Raw genomic sequence first — 18,820 nt, 5'->3', positions numbered from 1 at the left:
ATGTATGTATGTATGTATGTATGTATGTATGTATGTATGTATGTATGTATGTATGTATCTATGTATGTATGTATGTATCTATGTATGTATCTATGTATGTATGTATGTTTTTAAGTAAACACGAAGTTTCGCGGGCGAACTACTAGTGTTATTGTGAATGAAAATAGTCTTGTTGTAAATATTATGAAGACATAAGATCAGAAACATCCTGAAAGGTGTTTAAGCTAATCTTAATGTCCTGCTAATCAAAGAACGTAACATGTTATCACCCTGGTGTCTATAATAACATTGGCTTTCGCGTTCAAACTTGGGCAAAGTTTGTAATTTAGTGGTAGAGTAATTAGTTGATAGCAACTGAAACGAGTCCGTATGATACAGCGAGAACTCCCTAGGAATTACAGCGAATCAAATGAAATCTAGTCAAAGCGAAATTAGAAAAGGTCGGGGAGTTTTAAGCGACTGCTTTTCTATGCGGGCGAAGTCGCGCACGAGCCAGCGCCAAGATATGTATATTTATCAAAATTTTCTTTTGAGAAAACGATGTTTAAAAGTTTTAATGAATTCCCGTATGTTAACTTTCAGAGGGTAATATGTTTTGCTTTTAAAACTTATATACGTATACGTATTATGCTTATTCGAAGTAAAATAAGAATTAGTTAATAGAATTAGAATTATTACCAAATTATCTGCTTTGTTAGTTTTATAAAATGAATATGTAAACGGTATTTATATATATATATATATGAGCTGAGGTAAATAGAATAAAATATAACAGCCTTTTATTTTCACAATATTTTTTTTATGGTTCTAGTGGTAGTCAGGTAGGAGGTTCATCTGATGGAAAGTGACTAACACCGACATGTGACTTCTGCAACACCGGCGGTCTTGTAAGTGTGTTGACGACCTTTAATAATTGTACGCCCTATTCTTGGAGGTTCCCAAGTCGTATCAGTACGGAAAACCCGCCGGCAAAAGCTATTGTACATAAAAGACAATATTACCTACGAAGATGATGTAAAAAATTATACATATAATAAACTTGGAGTGTCTGTTTGTAATATTAAAATAACCGCTTTTTTTTTCATGCATATGTATATACGGTACATATACCTACCAAAATAAAATTTTTTACAAGTTTTGTCTGTCTGTATGTTTGTTTCGGATAACAGCTGGAACGGCTGGACCGATTTAGACGGGACTTTCACTGACAGATAGCTGATGTAATAAGGAGTAACTTAGGCTACTTTTATTTTAGAATTGTATACATATTTAAAATAATAATAAGGTTATTTTTTAAGTGTTAAATTCAAACGTTTGCTAATTCGCGGGCACAGATATTAATAAAAATAAATTTGTTTGCCAGATTTTTTGTTTAACTGGAATATAATAATACTAAGTATTGCTGTTTGGCGGTAGAATATCTGATGTAGAATGGTGCCTACTCAATTAGACCTGCATAAACCCCTACCACCAAGACAGTAGACAGTAGTCTTCTTATTGTGATTGTCTGTAATTTGATTTGATGATTAAGATTGTTAGGTTTAAAAATACGGAATGAATGTTGTCTTTAAAACCAACTAATATATTTAGGCAACTTCAAGAGAAAAATATGATTTTCAATGAGACTATATTTTTCTTAAATATTTTCTTTTTTAATAATATATTTGATATTGTTGCAGCTTTTCATACAAGCCGTTTCTCGGTGAATGATTTTTTGAGAGCGTTAATACGCGTAAAACAGTTTTTGTGAACAAAACATCGTCATAGTGTAGCCAAGATATTTCCAAATGAACGGATGAATCCGTTGATCGGTTAAGAAGTAAGAAGATACAGACAAAGGCAGATAACGATTTGGTATTTTACTATTTATAGTTACTAACATAATTGTTTTAGTTGTCTATGAACCTTAATAGGTTGTAGTTACTGTTTAGTCTTATAATTTTAAATTTGGAATAGTTTTATACATAAAAAAAATAAACCAAGGCACAATGCAAAGCATGCCTAAGTAGAAATCGTAACAAAATAAATTTAACATATTGTAATAATTGTGCTTAGGAGTATTTGTCTTTGTACATTCTCGGTTTGTTCTTTTACAATAATACCTTAAGTAAAGTTATTTGATAAATACTACAGCTTTTATAAGTAACGATTTAATGGATTAAGTTAATTTTCTATTGTTGTGTTATCTAGTTTTTCTTAAAGCAAAATGAAATAAAATATGTCAAAGGAGTGTATTGTTACTTTATCTAGAATTCGTTTACTACAATTACTCAACTTTTATTGTAATTGTTAATTGTAACAAATAATATTTGTATTCAAACAAAACAAAATCGTTTTGATATTAACGAAATACTACGAATACAAGTCAATACATATACGAGTACATATCAATACAATATTGGACAATATCTCATACATTACTCTGATCCCAATGTAAGTAGCTAAAGCACATGTGGCGTGGAGTGGCGTACCCATGAAGACCGGTGTACACACTATTGGACTACGGAGGTCGTCAAATAAATATAATAATACGACTACCTATATAATACAACATTATTAAATTAAGTACTTACGAGTATTTATTTGGTCATCTGGGTCCACTCATCAAATATTCTGCCGCAAAACAGAAATTAATACAATTGTTGTGTTCCGTTTTACAAGGTAAGGGAACCAGTGATACAGAGGTACGAGGGACATAACATCTGTTCCCAAGGTTAGTGGCGATGTAAGAGACGGTTAAAGTTTGTTACAGTGCCAATGTCCGTGATGAAAATGACCATCAGATGCCCCTTTTGGCAGTTTGCCTTCTTTTTAATAATTAACAATTAAAAACAATCCCAAAAACTTTAATATCGTTATAACGTTTACAATGTTACTTGGATTTGAAAACATTCAGACAAATCGGAACTAAAGTGAATCAATTAATAGACTATATATCGTAAAGGAAAAAACAAACACGTTTTTGAAGATGTTAGCACTGAAATATTTGTGCTTTTAAATAACGATAATAGCCGTGGATCCCGAGATTCTGGGTTCAAAGTCCAGGTCGGGCCGATAAAAAGTTATTGCGATTTTCGAACAATTCCCAGTACCAGCCGGGTAGCTGGAAGTTGGAAGTCTGTACACGCGAATGTTTCGAAGACCACGTAAACCCGTTGGTGGTGTAAAAGCCAATTCTGTGTGACAGGTATTAATAATTTTAAAAAAAAAATTGACTTCAGGGAGTTAACACAAAAAAGACTAGTTATTAAGATCTTAATATTTTATAAAAATTCCACTCTCTTAATGAATATTAATTTTAGTGTGACAGAAAGTAAAAAGAAAAAATGCATTAAGATATTTAATAGAAGTGTTCGTCCTGGAATTATAAACTATCATAAACTGACTTATGAAATTTGTAAAACAATCAAACCCCGCAATTATACAGAAGAAACCCCGCTATTAAAATGATTCACTCCTCAGCGAAACAACGAAAATGTTACGCCTTATGCTTGTCATTGCATATTTTCCATTCGAAAATTTGTATAGTATAAAGTCTTGAGTGCACAACACATCGTTATAATATTAAAGTTATCTTTCAACAGTACAAATACGTTTCAATTCATATGATGAAACCGTGCATTTTCATTTTGAAAGAAGATTTATTCAATAGCAAGCAAGTTCTTGTAGTATTAAGGACATGATAAGACCATACAAATAAACTGGTGCATAAAACTCTTATAAAATGATATCGTCCTCCTTTATTTAATAAACATATAGTTTTTTATTCGTCAACAGAATCGTAGTACTAGTAGTATAATTAACGAGCGTGTCTCATATGGGGCAATAAAAGTCTTTTATGTGATATAATTTGAATATTTATTTCGTAATGTCACTGGAAACAACATAAGAGCGGGCGACGATGTCGCTTTGGACTCACGAGCGACGTCGTCGCGGCTACATAAACTATGAAAAACAAGTTTCAACATTGCTATTGTATATGTATATTTTCATATTTACAATCCTCCAACTAACTTATTTACACTACGGATGTTAAAGTATGTATAACATACATAAAGCCGAAATATTTTACAGGTAGTGGATAAACATAGTCCATTTCAAGAACCTCGAGGCTCACGTATATACATAATAATGTCATTTTTGTTAGAATTTTTTATTCCGACCGCGACGATGCGTTCCGAAAAGAATTCGAGCGAACGCTTGACGGAAGTCGGGGCTAAATATCGTATATATAACTGGGTTTAGAGTAGAATTGAAATAGCCGAGCCAGAGGAAAAAACTCGCTAGATAATCGCTTATCACACACGTTTGGCAAATTGGCATCACTAAAGCCATTATGAAAAACGGTAACCAGCAGAAGACGAATGCCCCAGTTATTATTGCGAGGGTCTTTGCCGCTTTCCTCTCCCTTTTTGCTTCAAGGGATTCCTTTTTTTCTCTCTGTGAGGGAGCTGCAACGATAGCTCTCTCCTGTTTCGATCCATTTGTGACGGTCGAGGAAGACTTTTCTGGGGAGACAGATGGGGGCACTTTTTCATTGATCGTGAAAGCTGTAGTGCGAGGCTCTTCATCTAAGGTATCGACCGTTGATGTACTTTGACCCTCAGTTAGCAAAAGTGCCGCTGCTAACGTTTCAGCGCGAGTTCGTTGATTACACTTTTTTAAGTTGAGAAACCGTTTCTTTACAAATCTTCTATCTCTCGCCGATTGAATCGGTCTGCCGGAGGGTGGTGCACCATCAGCTGAAGTCGGTCTTGGCGGTGGTGGCTCTCGTCTCCTTCGGATACGTCTCCTTGCAGTTTGAAATATCTTCCAATACAAGATCAGTATGACTGCAAGTGGAACGTAGAAGGTTGAACACGTTGCGAAGATTTGGTATGCAAGGTCTTGACTGACAAGACATTTTTGCTGTTGGGTTATTCTTGCGAGGTAGTCAGGGTCCTTCCATCCCAGCTGAGGAGCTAGGGAGACGACTAGTGCAGCGCCCCAAACAAGAAAGATCATTGTGAAGATGCGTCTCTCGTTTCTTATATGTATATAGTCAACATTTGTCACAGCCCAATACCTGTGCAAAAAAAAAGAAAGAGTAAAGCATAGTTCTGTATAACCAAGGCTGGTAAGAGCTAAACATCTAAGACACATTATGCGTTATATCCCATAAATATTTTGCTGAGACAACTTGAAAGATTTTAATTTTAATTTTACTAGCAATTGGAGCTTGATGGTTTAATAAAATTATTTTGTTATATTATTTATTTTTATTAACAAGCATATTGGTTGAAAGAGGATTTACTGTGATGTTTTACGTTTATATCTATTAAATTGTTTTAGCTCTTATATGGTGTACCTATCAGTAGCAATAGCAACAAGATGGAGGATAGACGCGGAGCTGCAGAGCACGTCGCTGGAAGTCCACATATCACATAGCTCAGGACCAAGAATCCAGCCTTGACTAACCTGATAATTAAAAAATATGATGAGGTAATTGATAAATTGTAATAGGCTAATTGTCAGTATTAAAAGTATTCTTTTTTTTAAAGTTTTTTACGATGTTTAATATTAAGAAGCTGTATAATGCCTTTGAATGTAAGATGTTTATAGTGAATTTAATACTTGAAAATGTAATAAATGAAATCATTTCTAAGGGGTTATAAAAATTAAATGTTATTAAATATTCTCAGCATGGCGCTGTAATGTTTAAAATGATATCCGCAAAAGTAAGAAAAGATATGAGAAATATAATAATTGCCTCATAAACAGCTCCAAGGGGCATCACGAGGCAGGCGACCATTAAATCCGCGACCGCCAGCGAAGCTACAAGATAGTTGGCTACGTTTTGCAAGTTTCTCTCTATTATGATGGCTGCTATCACGAAGACGTTTCCTGTTGGAAATAAATATAAGTTTATTTTTTGTATATTATTATGTTAACGACCAAATACCAGCATCAGGCGAAGTGAAAGCGATTGTCATCATCGTTTTCGCTTCACTTAGTTTATAATGAATCTAAAAATAAAACAGTTGTCAAACATGAATTAAGATTTTATAAGTTTAGGGAATTTAATTATCCAGTTACATAGTCCTGGATTCAAAATCCTGGACATTTTGTTTGGCTTAAGTAATGTCGAAAAAGCTTGACCTTAATTGACCTTCAGTTTAATTGACTTATAGTCGAGTGCCACATAATACTCAAATATTTTACTACTAAATTTACTACTTACGTTATATCGTTGTTATTTAGTTTGAAGGAAATAAAATCAGTTATGGAAGGTGTAGCTTTTGTACTTTTAGCTATGCTAGTTTCTATGGACGTTTACAATTTACCATCAGTTGGCATACTTGTTCGAATGCATTGAGTTACTTGATAACCTACAACAATAAGTCTTTTACAGACTCGCAAACAATTAAAAAAATGGTACATTAGATACAGGAAGTCATAGTACATAAAACAGAAAAAGTGACCTTTAGTTTCCCTATTCGTGTAAAATCAATAAACTCAGATATGTATATGTAGAACAATTTCACAAATCCAACTAAAATGTTAAAATAACGAACATCGCATGGAATTTTCATATCCATTTCCAGAAACAGATAAACACAAAACTAGCTTCTGGATTCAATATTGTAAATATTATCGTTCTTCATATTGATATTGGAATATGGAATGATCTATTCATAAGACGTATGGTAATTTTAAATTAATCTCGTTTGAAAATTCATGGATCTATATGAGTATGTATTTGCTGCGATGTAACAGTTGCGCTTCTTGCGCGAATTGATTAAATCTCATCTCAGTGGAATGGTGTGCTAAACGAATATTTCAGCATATCTTAGAATAATAGAAATAGAAGAAGACCAAGATATCATCTTCTTACTCTTTAAAGTAACGTTACATTTCAATGACCTAAGAAACTGAGAATAGAAAGCTTTGGTGCACCTTGGGAGGGGCATAGTACCATCAACTATTGGTAGGCGACGCCAAGTTACAATTATATAAATATATTTGTTAACTTTTTCTTATATTCATAGTAGACAAGGCTTAGAGAATGAGCTACTTTACCAGGTCCTCTATGACCTCAACGCACTAGCATTGTAAGTCATCCCTTACAATAAGCAAGGAATAATTCAACATCTTTAGTTATTTTCTTTAAGATGTTTATTTACGAAAGCTAGATGGCAACAATTTATTGTTACAGTAATCCAACTGTCACACAGAGAACAATTTTATTGGTTGCATGCAATTTGGATCTTCTAAATTTATTCGGTTAATGTAAAAAATAATTTTAATCTATATTTAATGCCTAACTTATATATTTATTTTGATAGGGAGAAAGCCACTAGATGCGAGTAGCGCAAGACCGGCCGTTGTGGAGGTCTTTGAGAGAGGCCTTTGTCTAGGAGTGGACGTTTCCCGTACGTGACGGATGATGATCATGATGATGGAAAAAATTGTTTCGAATATAACTAATACTCTTTTAATAATCAGTAATAGATAAAAATAGTTATTATGAATGTACCTCATGGGAAAAATAATCTGTATAGTACAAACACAAGGGAGTTAAGAGTGGCCGATGGGACGTGATAAGCCGACGTCGTGCTGCCAGTTCGTCTTACCCTTCACGTCCATAATGTTTCACATCGAAAAAAGGTTTTATTTTTATTTTTATAATCAACATACCTTTGCAATTAAATTGAAAAAAAATACTGATTTTTGGGATAATATTCATTTTGTAAAATGTCGATTTTAAAGTACGTCTGATTAAGCGTCTTTTTACTACAGTTTATCTTCTGTTATCTGTTATCTGTAGTGTGTATCTGTTCCTGTATAAAAATAAATTAATATGGCTTTAGGCACAATAACTTTTCCATTGCCGAAGAAGCGTTTAATATACGAAGCGTGACTCTGAATTACATAATGGAGTTACTAGGGTCAGTTTAAAGTTTGTACTGAGATTGAACACTTTAGTAGTTACAGAATATTTCAATACAGTCTAAATTGGCTTATCGCTGGGAATTGTCTTATCTTAAAATTAAGTTTTTTATTTTAACCTGCATAAAATTCAATGACCTTATCATATTTACCCTATCCGTTTGTATTGTTTGATCTAAGAATGTGGAGGTCTTTGGGCTACGAAGCTAGTAAATTACATCTATTTAATAATCTCATTTGGATAACGTCTATTTCCAAAACTATTGAATAATCAAGTAAAAATAGAATAAACTCTTTCAGATGCTATGAGTATGATAGTAGTTTTGTTGCAGGAAGCGTTGTTTTCATAATAAACTTATTATGTAATACTTGTACTCGTAATTATTACCAGGTTAATAAGTCTAGCAAGGTCGTGTGTCCATTTTTTTATTTTGTATATGACATGACACGTTTTCCGTACCTTTGTTGTATCCTATTTGTAATTTGTAAAATTATGCATATTTTTTTGTTTCTTCTTTTAGATCTTTCTAAACATCTGTTTTTCTATTTATAACTATTAGATCAAATAAATGTACGTATTCTTTGAAATTAATGATATCTTATATCTATGCAAATTGAAGATAGCTCAATAGATAATTCCCCGAAGCCAATATAGTTCTTGAAGGATCTTTGCCAACTCAAATGATACTTCGCCTGTGAACTGTCTTCGCCTTCAACTAGTTTAACAGTTAGCTGAGTAATTTACTCCAGCTGCGGCGATAATATTACCTAGATTTTACAACTTGCAAAGTTCGAAAGTTCTTTTCTGGACTTTAATAATGTAATTAAAATTTGAGATGATAACACATGACGTTAGTTAACTATCTCATGGTTCTAGTGGTTATCCACACATATTGTCATCATGAGGTTTCGAGGTTGGGATCCGGGTCAGACCAGTAAACGATTATTTTGGCTTTTCTGACAAAAAATCTTTAGTTACAGCGTGGTGGTAAATTATTAGTGTTATAATCCCATATCTTGAAAAACTATTGGCGCCTGATTTACCTCTATCTGTCGTATTGTCATCCCATGTATGAGTACGTTCAATATTATATCTCCTATGCTTGTATTGTCTTTGCGAAGACGGTCACCGTGGCTATAATTTCGGTAGGTAACGGTCAGGAGGATAATAGCATCATCCTAACTTACAGTTTAAACGAAATAACAATAATTCACTGATAGAACATTACCCAATAGAAATTGGGTCGATCAGTCAAATGTTCTAGTCTCTAAATATTTTCAACCTATCAATATATTTCCAGAAATACAACACTTCATGTATGAATTCATCTGTTTTGACAAGAAACTTTAAGTTAAGATCATAAAGGATGTTAGATTTATTTTAATTGAAATGACTCTTTAACTTTGAATTATTTAATTAAGACTGATAATGGGAGGAACAATCTAGATGAATTAGATCTAAAATGCATACAATTATGTCTTAAGAGTCAAATGTTCTTCCCCAGTTCGAAAGTCCATAACATAACCACAGTGAATGGATTCCATAGTTTGATTGTATTCGAACTTCGAATACCAGTGTGTCCTACTTATAGTTTAACCACGGCTTTCTCCGTGTAGAGTTAGAGAAATGACCATTCAAAATCTTCCCTATCTATTTCTGTAATGCCAACAATTTTTTAGACTTTAAATGATTTAGCATCCAGTTATATTGGCTCCACTAGTGACAGCATAGGTTCATTTTTCTCAAAGAGAACCGAAATTACGTTTCTACGAGGAAATACTGCTAATATTCTTGCCACCGTTCCACTCAGTCGTGATTTGTAGGGTAATTATTTTTAATAGTTCCTCGTATCTTTATATAAATATATTATATCGTATTCATGAAATAAACTGTAAAAATGTAGTATCAGACGATCATTGTCCTGGTTGATGTGACCGAATTAAAAAAAGAACTAGTCATAAGTACATGTGCATCTTGACCGATGATGTCGGTTGCAAACCGAGCCAAGCAGAACAGAATGTTTATGTACCTATTTTTTGTTCTTGAATATTCAGTTGCGGAGGATGATTAGCTGATCAGTGGGATGTCATACAAAGTAACATCTTATACACAATCTGATTGAAAATGGTGAAACAGATTTGAATGATTTTTAAACTTTACATTTTTGTGGACTTTACCAGGTGATCATTTATTTGATGGTAGAGCTTTGTGAATGGCCATCTCAATAGGCACCACTCACTCATCGCATATTCTACTGCCAAACCGCAATGCTTAGTATTGTTGGAGGAAGCTGAGAGAGTCAGTTTACGTAGATTAACTATAGCACAAAAACATATAATCATAGTTCCCAAAATTGTTAGCGCATTAGTATTAGTAGAGTAGAATATTTCCTACAGCGTCAACGTCTGTTTAAGACGATGGTGGCCACTTACTATCAGGTGGCTTCATTTGTCGGTCCGGTTATTACAAATTAAAAATAACGTGACTAGTAAGATGTACCAGCACTAAAAGCAGGATGTATGACAGTATGATCAATTTTTACCATTATTTTTAAATTGCATACTCGTAATCTTCGAAATGCGTTAATCATGCACTATAGAACAAGTTTAACTAAACATTGTAATAATATGCTTCGTTCCTAAATAACAAAAGTGCCATATCTTTTATAGATAACATAAACGTAATAAGTACCTTCGGAAGTTTATAAAAATGTATTATAGGAAGAATAACCTTAATTCAGTCTTTATTGAATTTGAATTAAGTGGAGCATTTAACAAAAACGCGACCGAAAAATACTTAGTTACTGCCATTGTGTTAATCGGTTTTCATTTCCGAGCGGCGGTCAAAAGAATTTAATTATCTACATTGGATAATTATTCATTCGGTGTTAATTAACTTTTCCATCACCCTGTTTTTGAGACAATGCCTTAGGCGCTGCATTATCCGAAGATTAAATAGATTTCGGAAACGAGGCCGTTATGAAAATTCGATGAAAGTGTTTGAAAATTTAAGAGAAAATATCTGATATAATTTCAGATTAGCCAATAATTTTAATATCTAGAAGATATTTCTCACCAAAATTGGAATTATTACAAAATAGTTTTTAGTGGAAACTTATTTACACCGTGGCTTTTAAAATATATTTTTGGTATTTCAGCATTAAAATATATACCATTTGCCAAGTTTGAAGCAACAACAGAATTGAATTGGCACCGAGGATGAACTGGCCTACGAATCATTATGGGCGCACGTTAGCTGTTTTATGCTCGGCATTTACGGTAGGTTTGCCCGGATTCCCATACTCGTTACTAATTTGGACGAAAGCCAGCGGAGCACTGCCAAATTTACGATAAATATGTTTATGATTAGAAAAATATTGTTTCATCAAAATCAATTATGTTAGTCATAGCAGAATATGGCGTGAATCGTTCTGTTTATTGTATCAATTTTCGAAGACAAAGTTTACTATTTAATAAAACAGTTTGTATGTTTCTCACAGCGTGTATACGGTTTTCTTTTGAGGCGAGGATTTTTTCTTTTCATTGTTTTCTAACACCATCGATGATTGTGTTGAATTATAAACCCAAATTAAACTCATATCAGTGTAAGTCGAAATCTTCCCTAGAGATTGTAATGAGATTAAATTCATAATCAAAAAATTTTTTTGAGTTTCATCCAAAAAATTATATCAACTATTAGGTAATCCAAACTCCCTGTTATAAAATTACAATAGATTTTCCTACTTCAATCAAGATATAAAATATGTCCTTACTGTATCGAGCATATAGAACGAGCAATTGTTGAGTGATTTTTTCCAAGTTGATTAGAGTAAGGAGTCCAGACGTGATCAAAATGAGAAGATCCTTATATTCTAGCTTGGCGAAAATGACCGTGAAATAGTAAATTCTTATTCGCAGATGCTCGTTGGACGTTCCGTTTCTCCTATGGGTCATTACGATGGAATAGCCATAACTATGAGTAAGTGCGAATAATGGGTGATTTTGATACGTAATTACGTTCTTATCAGACAGTAAACGTAATAGGCTGTAAATGTAACATTGCTTTTAATTAAACACATTATTATTAATAGCTCTTTTTGTTCCAAGTATGGAGAAAGACTTTGGTCAGTAGAATGTTATTTGGCTTTTGTGTCAATACGGATTGATATTAATGCAATAATAATTATTATGGAGCTTTGTGCAAGATCGTCTGGGTAGGTACCTCCCACTCAGATATACTAGTAATAGTATATACTTATTAATGTTGTATTCCAGTTTAAACGGTGTAACTGCAGGCACAAGGGATATAACATCTTAGTTTTCCAGGTTTGTGGCGCATCCTATTTGTAAAATATAATTTCTTCCGATGTCTGAAATATTCCTTACAATGTTTTCCTTCGACACTGAAAATAGGAATTAAAAAATCAAGTACATTCAACTCATCTCCCGGTTCTAGTTACTGTGTCACCTCTACTGAGCTCTAACTAAAATTAATCATGTTATATTTTTGTACATCAATAAAACCTTAAATTATTTTCAACATTTATTGAATTGTGGTTTTTTTATTAACAGTTATTTAAATTGTATTACTGCTCACGCATTACATGTTTCTTAATGTAAATATCCCTATTTTGTTATTCTTCTGCTTTATTTATTGTGTTAGAAAAATACAGCTTGCTGCAAGTATTTCCGTATCAGTTGTTGTAGACGTCCGCTATTTCTTGTTAAAAATAAACCATTACAGTTGAATGTACAACTAATATAAATGCAAATATGTGTTATTGTGCGACTAAACAGACGCTAAATATAATGCGATACTTACCAACAATAGTAGCCAAAATAATGAGAGCGAGGACAACGGACGTGACCGCCATGAGGACGAGCGACGTGACGTCGGTGGCGGTCGCGTTGCCACTGGTGGCGTTGAGGGTACCATTGCAACCCCACGATACAGCATCCACCCACGAGCAGTTGCCGTCGAACCACTCTGAAGGTGGGTAAGTGACTTCATCTGGAAATGTAAAGGATTCTTAAATACTCTAATCTTCGAATATATTAGCTATAGTTCTTAGTATAGCAATCTGTACTAATTCCATACAACTTCTCGAACTAAGTATAACTTAGGAAAGTAAAACATCGCATCTCAAAGCAAGACAAATTTTATTTAAACTGAATTAAAACCATCTACTTTTCCGTGAACAAAACATCATTGCGATTTAATTCGACCCCAACGCCGCCTAGCGAAGGTATTGTGAAACATATTAAATATTATTTCGCATTATATTAATATTTCGGGAAGGCATTGAAATCGAACAGATATTGAACACAATGAGAACAAGTTCTATTTTTAAAATTTATAAAGAGTCTGGGACATAGAATAAATGTATTCTAATTTTTGAATTAAGAATGGTAGAAGCATAAGTATTCAAGGCGCTTGTGGTAGCGCGGCTGTAACCTTCTAATCGCAGTATCAATAAGATTTAATTTAAAGTGTCTTTTGTGAGTGGAAATTTTATGGAATAGATTGGTAAAGTTCGGTTTATAAAATTTATTATTAAGATCGTTGATAACAATCTTTGGCAATTAAATATTCAATAAATTAAATTCGATCAATATTTATAATTAAAAATAATTGGTACGAGGAAGTACTCGTTACAGAATGTTACTTTGTTAGCAGTTTGAAACTGACCGCAGAACTTGATCGTGGAACGTCAGATAATAATGTGCTACTTTGACTATAATAATAATTGTAGTCAAAGTAGCACATCATTATATATTGGCGCCGTCAGAAATTTTAGTCATTCCTGACAACACCAAAGCCAACCTTACCAAGGATTCCTTAGACGTTATATCCGTATGTTTAGTGCCTTTAGTTCCATTGGCTTAGTCAGCCTTCAAAGCGGAACACGATAACGCGAAGCATTGCCGTTTGGCGGTAGAGTATGTGACAAAGCTTGAATAGTCAGACAGGCTTGCACAAAGATCTACCACTGTTTATATATATTCTTAAAAAATCTTTGATTGAGTGCTACTCGATATTCTAATGTTACCCTTTCATGGCTAAATCACTAAAGTAATGATGATGAAACTTGGTACGTAGCAAGATTGAACTCCAAAGTTTTTAGGCTGCTTTTTTACGCTTCAAGAGGGTTAAGTTGTAGACGAGGATATGTATGTACTGGTTATATATGTAGAATTAGACACTTTGTATATCACGTTAGCTTCCCAAATAAATAAATAAATATATGTATGCGAGTTCTTGAAGGATTTTTATTTGATTTGAGATGATTTTGATTTTATTTTTGAAGGACTAAGGACGTAACAAAGAGATATTCACGCCGTTGTTTCAATCAGACGTGTATATGACGACGACTGCGACAGATCAGCGGCACGCCCGTCATCGGTAGGAGCTTCTGGTACAGGGTTCATGGCTTAAGTCTCACGCAATTAACCACAAATATACAATATGATAATTCTTGTATTTTATGTAGGTAACCAGCAATCAAAATATACTAAGTAGGTATATTATAACTATCAGAGTTGCGTGAACCATCGGTCCCGTTTGGAAGGTCCGAACTGTATCGCTGTCTAATGAATAAGGCCTCCTCTCCTTTTAAGGAGAAGGTTTGGAGCATATTCCACCACGCTGCACCAATGCGGGTTGGTGGATACACATGTGGCAGAATTTCGTTGAAATTAGACACATGCAGGTTTCCTTACGATGTTTTTCTACACCGCCGAGCACGAGATGAATTATAAACACAAATTAAGCTCATGAAAATTTAGTGGTGCTTGCCTGGGTTCGAACCCGCAATCATTGGTTAAGATGCACGCATTCTAACCATTTGGCCATCTCGGCTCCCATTGGGCCATCTCGGCCATATAATTGTGCGATAAATAGTTATCACACACATACACAAAACTTTACATAAAACCGAGATTTCAAGTTCGAAATATGTTCTTAATTTAAACATAACATTCTCACAAATGAACCAAGATATTTACATGAATACCAAACCTTAAAAAGTTGCCAAGTTTTTATACAATATATATTTCGTACAGTAGAAAAACATTAAAATACTGAATGGCACTACGCGAACCACTTTAACGGCCACCGTAAACGTTGGCAATAAAAGGGATTTCTTCTTTCACGTCCTTCGGTGCATTTTCAATTGTCCCGAGGTTGAAGTCTTTATAATTCATCTCGTGCTCGGCAGTGAAGGAAAACATCGTAAGAAACGATGCATATTATTTAAATTTTTTTTTAATAATTTATCAGAAGTTATGCAACTATTTGATTAATATCCCTTCGCTTACGTTTGATACCGTATAATTTGTGTATTGATTTATATATATATATATATATATATGTATATTTTAAACTATAAAACTTCTAGATGTAATGGAACACGGAATATTAGTGAAATAACAGCTAGTTAATGTCCCATTGCTGGGCTAAGGCCTCCTCCCGACTATACCCAGAAACACAATGTTCATTTAATTTAAGTTTTTATATATATAGTATTACTCGTTATCCGTCCTGACTTCGCACGGGTAGTGTATTTTACTCTTTTTTCTTCTGTACTGTGCCAATTAATCGTACCCCACGCCCCGCGTGCATTTTGGAGAAAACGTTATAATTTCTTAGGCGCCTGTCTATGGTCCAGTCCGTCTAACCCATGATACAAAACCAAATCTATCTACATAAAACATTCAAAATAAATATGCTTTTTATTCTGATAAAGATGAACACTAAGAATGTCGTATTAATATTAAATAAAAACTTACCGTGATTTATGTACTAAATCTATCAGCGCTCGTTTTTTTGTATATACGCAAAAAAACTCAGATAAACTTATTGCGTATCTGTTATAATTTTGGCAACATTCTCTTCCTATAAAGATAACTTCTGTAAGACTATGTCGTCGTATTAAGCTATATCTCAAAAATATCACTTCGATTTCGTAATATAAACAATGTCCGATATGAAACTATGAAGTAAAATAATATCAAAGTTCCATATCGATATGATTAATAATATTTATGTGATTCGGCAAATAAACAAAAGTTAAGCTTTATTGTAGTGCCATTAGAATTACATAAAAAAAATAAAATCATTATAGTTTCAAATCATAATACCCTCTTTTAACGACAACGGTACACACAAACACATACTGCTACCCACGCACACATACGTACCGTTTCTAAATATATACAGAGTATTTTACAAAGTCACTTTCCACCTTGATTTTAATGCAGTTTTCATCAATAAACAGAGTGATTCATGAGGCTTATCATGATTTATAAGAATACTAGATGAATATTGTGTTACAGAAAAGCCGAGAAATTCAACTTTCCTAGCTGAAAAATAACAATTTCAAAAGTTCCATTGTACACGTGTGAAGGGACCCGGGTCGGGTATCTAGTAAAATATACTTAATTTCCTTGAGCCTATAGTTTATAATTGCATTTTTGATGCTAATGTTGCTAATAATTACTTTAATTTGGTAAGTAAATGGTCAAAAATCATTTGCCTAGGTAGGATTCCTTAATATGAATCTATACCTAGACCTCATTTATACAGGAACCTGCAATTCCAGTTTTAATACACACATGACGTCATTGTATATAAATAAAATATGTAAGCCGAGATGGCCCAATGGTTAGAACGCGTGCATCTTAACCGATGATTTCGAGTTCAAACACAGGCAGGCACCACTGAATTTACATGTGCTTAATTTGTTTATAATTCATCTCGTGCTCGGCGGTGAAGGAAAACATCGTGAGGAAACCTGCATGTGTCTAATTTCAACGAAATTCTGCCACATGTGTATTCCACCAACCCGCATTGGAGCAGCGTGGTGGAATATGCTCCATACCTTCTCCTCAACGGGAGAGGAGGCCTTAGCCCAGCAATGGGAAATTTACAGGCTGATTATGTTATGTTATGTAAAATATGTTTGCATATTTAATTTTTCAAAATACAATTACACGGTAATATTTTAAATTACTCCCCCTGCATATAAACTTTATATAGCCTTCTATCTTCTTCTTTCCTATATCGAATGACTTTTGGCAGAAAGAGACACCTTGTGACTGTCATCCGCTATACAAAGTTCACTAGTACTCGTACGTGTAAGGATATTGTTAATTTACATTTAAATTAAACTGTCTGTAAATTATTATATTATATCATAATAATACCTTAGCTCTCGTAATATAGTTACCACTGACTTTACGTCTGATTTTTCTCGTTGAAATCCAGATTCTGAACCGGTGGTAAATTTTAATTAACTTTGTTATATTACGACTCAAACGTGCTTGTAAGATACCTACTTGTTTTAAGTATATTCATATTTTAAGAGCCGAGATAGCCCAGTAGTTAGAAAGAGCTTATAATTCTTCTCGTGCTCGGCGGTGAAGGAAAACATCGTCAGGAAACCTGCATGTGTCTAATTTCAACGAAATTCTGCCACATGTGAATCTTCCAGCCCGCATTTCAGCATCGTGTTGGAATATGCTCCTAATCTTCTCCTTAAAGGGTGAGGAGGCCTTAGCGCAGCAGTGGAAAATTTACAGGCTGTACATGTTTATTTTATGGGTTCGTCGTTGTGAACTTTACTCTTGTAAGACTTAACAGTTTGCCCCGCAGTTTGTTGCACGAGGCAAACATTGAGATTTTTTATGATATAGGTATACGGACGAGCAAATGGGCCACCTGATGGTAAATCAGCATCGCCCATGAACAATGGCGCTGTAAATATATTACCCATACCTTACATCGCCAATGCGCCACCGACCTTGGGTACCAAGATGTATGTCCCTTGTGCCTGTAGTTACAAAACACTAACTCACCCTTCAAACCGGAACACAACGATACAGATTACTGCTGATTGGAGGTACAATATCTGACGAGTGGATGGTAACAGACGCGCTTGCACAAAGCCCTACTACCAAGTTAAGTACAAGTGAGCGCCCTACCTACGTGTATCTCGATCCCAAGCTGCTAATCCGTATGTACCAAATCCTCTATGTAATGGTCTAAGATCCTTTGTACTTGTAATTACGCTGGATTATTCATCTTTAAACGGAAACAAAACGATACAAATTATTGCCGTTTGATGGTAGTATAATATACTGTAATGGGTAGCGTAACTTCGGGTAGTATCATCATAAGCCTTTTTGGAAATAAATTACGAGATTTATGAGATCATACAGTCTTTATTGGTGAAATCAGTTCTTTGGACTTAATAGTAATCAAAAATGATAATTTTAAGATTAATAACATCGAAACATAACAATAATAAACGTTATATTTTTAATTAAGTAATTATTAAAATTCAACTCTTCTACTGATCACAACGATAAGTACAAAATCCTACCTATCTTAAAGCATAATGTAATGTCAAAAGTGATACTGTTTCGCACGTCACATGGCTTATAAAGCTGCGGACATAAGGTTCTTGGTTTTCATTAGAATGTTGGTAGGTGGATTGGCTTCAGCACGGCGCTTACACATTGGTGCAGTAAGAAATATTAACCATTTCTTACATCGCCTATTCGCCACCAAACTTTAGAGCTAAGAAGTTATGTCCCTGTTACACTAGCTTAGTCCCCTTCAAACCGGAATACAACCTAAGTATTGCTTAGTGGTAGAGTATTTAATGAGAGGGAATACCTACTCAGACGGGTCAGCAAGAAGAGAAAACAATGCGAATCCAATTACTATTTCAACGATGAAAAGGAATATAACAATTTTTTAAGCAATTAATAAACATCACTAATTTTACCTTATAACTATTAAATTAAACTTTAGACTTCTTTACCTTTAAGTAATACTACACTTTTAATATGTTTTGCACAATTTTAGGGAAGCCGGTTTAATATACAG

The 18,820-nt window shown here is 33.9% G+C and overlaps 1 protein-coding gene across 1 annotated transcript in view; it reads right to left on the bottom strand.

Moving 5' to 3' along the window:
• Nucleotides 1-3,834: 3,834 nt before the first annotated feature.
• The window catches only part of LOC113397973 (5-hydroxytryptamine receptor), a 109,758-nt gene continuing 94,772 nt past the window's right edge, over nucleotides 3,835-18,820 (bottom strand). The window contains exons 3-6 of the mRNA XM_026636512.2: nucleotides 12,752-12,940; nucleotides 5,750-5,883; nucleotides 5,348-5,457; nucleotides 3,835-5,065 (exon numbers count right to left, since the gene is read on the bottom strand). Coding sequence (XP_026492297.1) covers nucleotides 4,144-5,065; nucleotides 5,348-5,457; nucleotides 5,750-5,883; nucleotides 12,752-12,940 — 1,355 coding nt within the window. The 3' untranslated portion in view covers nucleotides 3,835-4,143. The remainder of the gene's footprint in view (nucleotides 5,066-5,347; nucleotides 5,458-5,749; nucleotides 5,884-12,751; nucleotides 12,941-18,820) is intronic.

Source organism: Vanessa tameamea, chromosome 13 (genome assembly GCF_037043105.1).
Source record: "Vanessa tameamea isolate UH-Manoa-2023 chromosome 13, ilVanTame1 primary haplotype, whole genome shotgun sequence".
In the NCBI taxonomy this organism is placed as follows: Eukaryota; Metazoa; Arthropoda; class Insecta; order Lepidoptera; family Nymphalidae; genus Vanessa; species Vanessa tameamea.
Note: the sequence above shows the minus strand (reverse complement) of the source record. Positions and strands in the feature narration are given on the sequence as shown.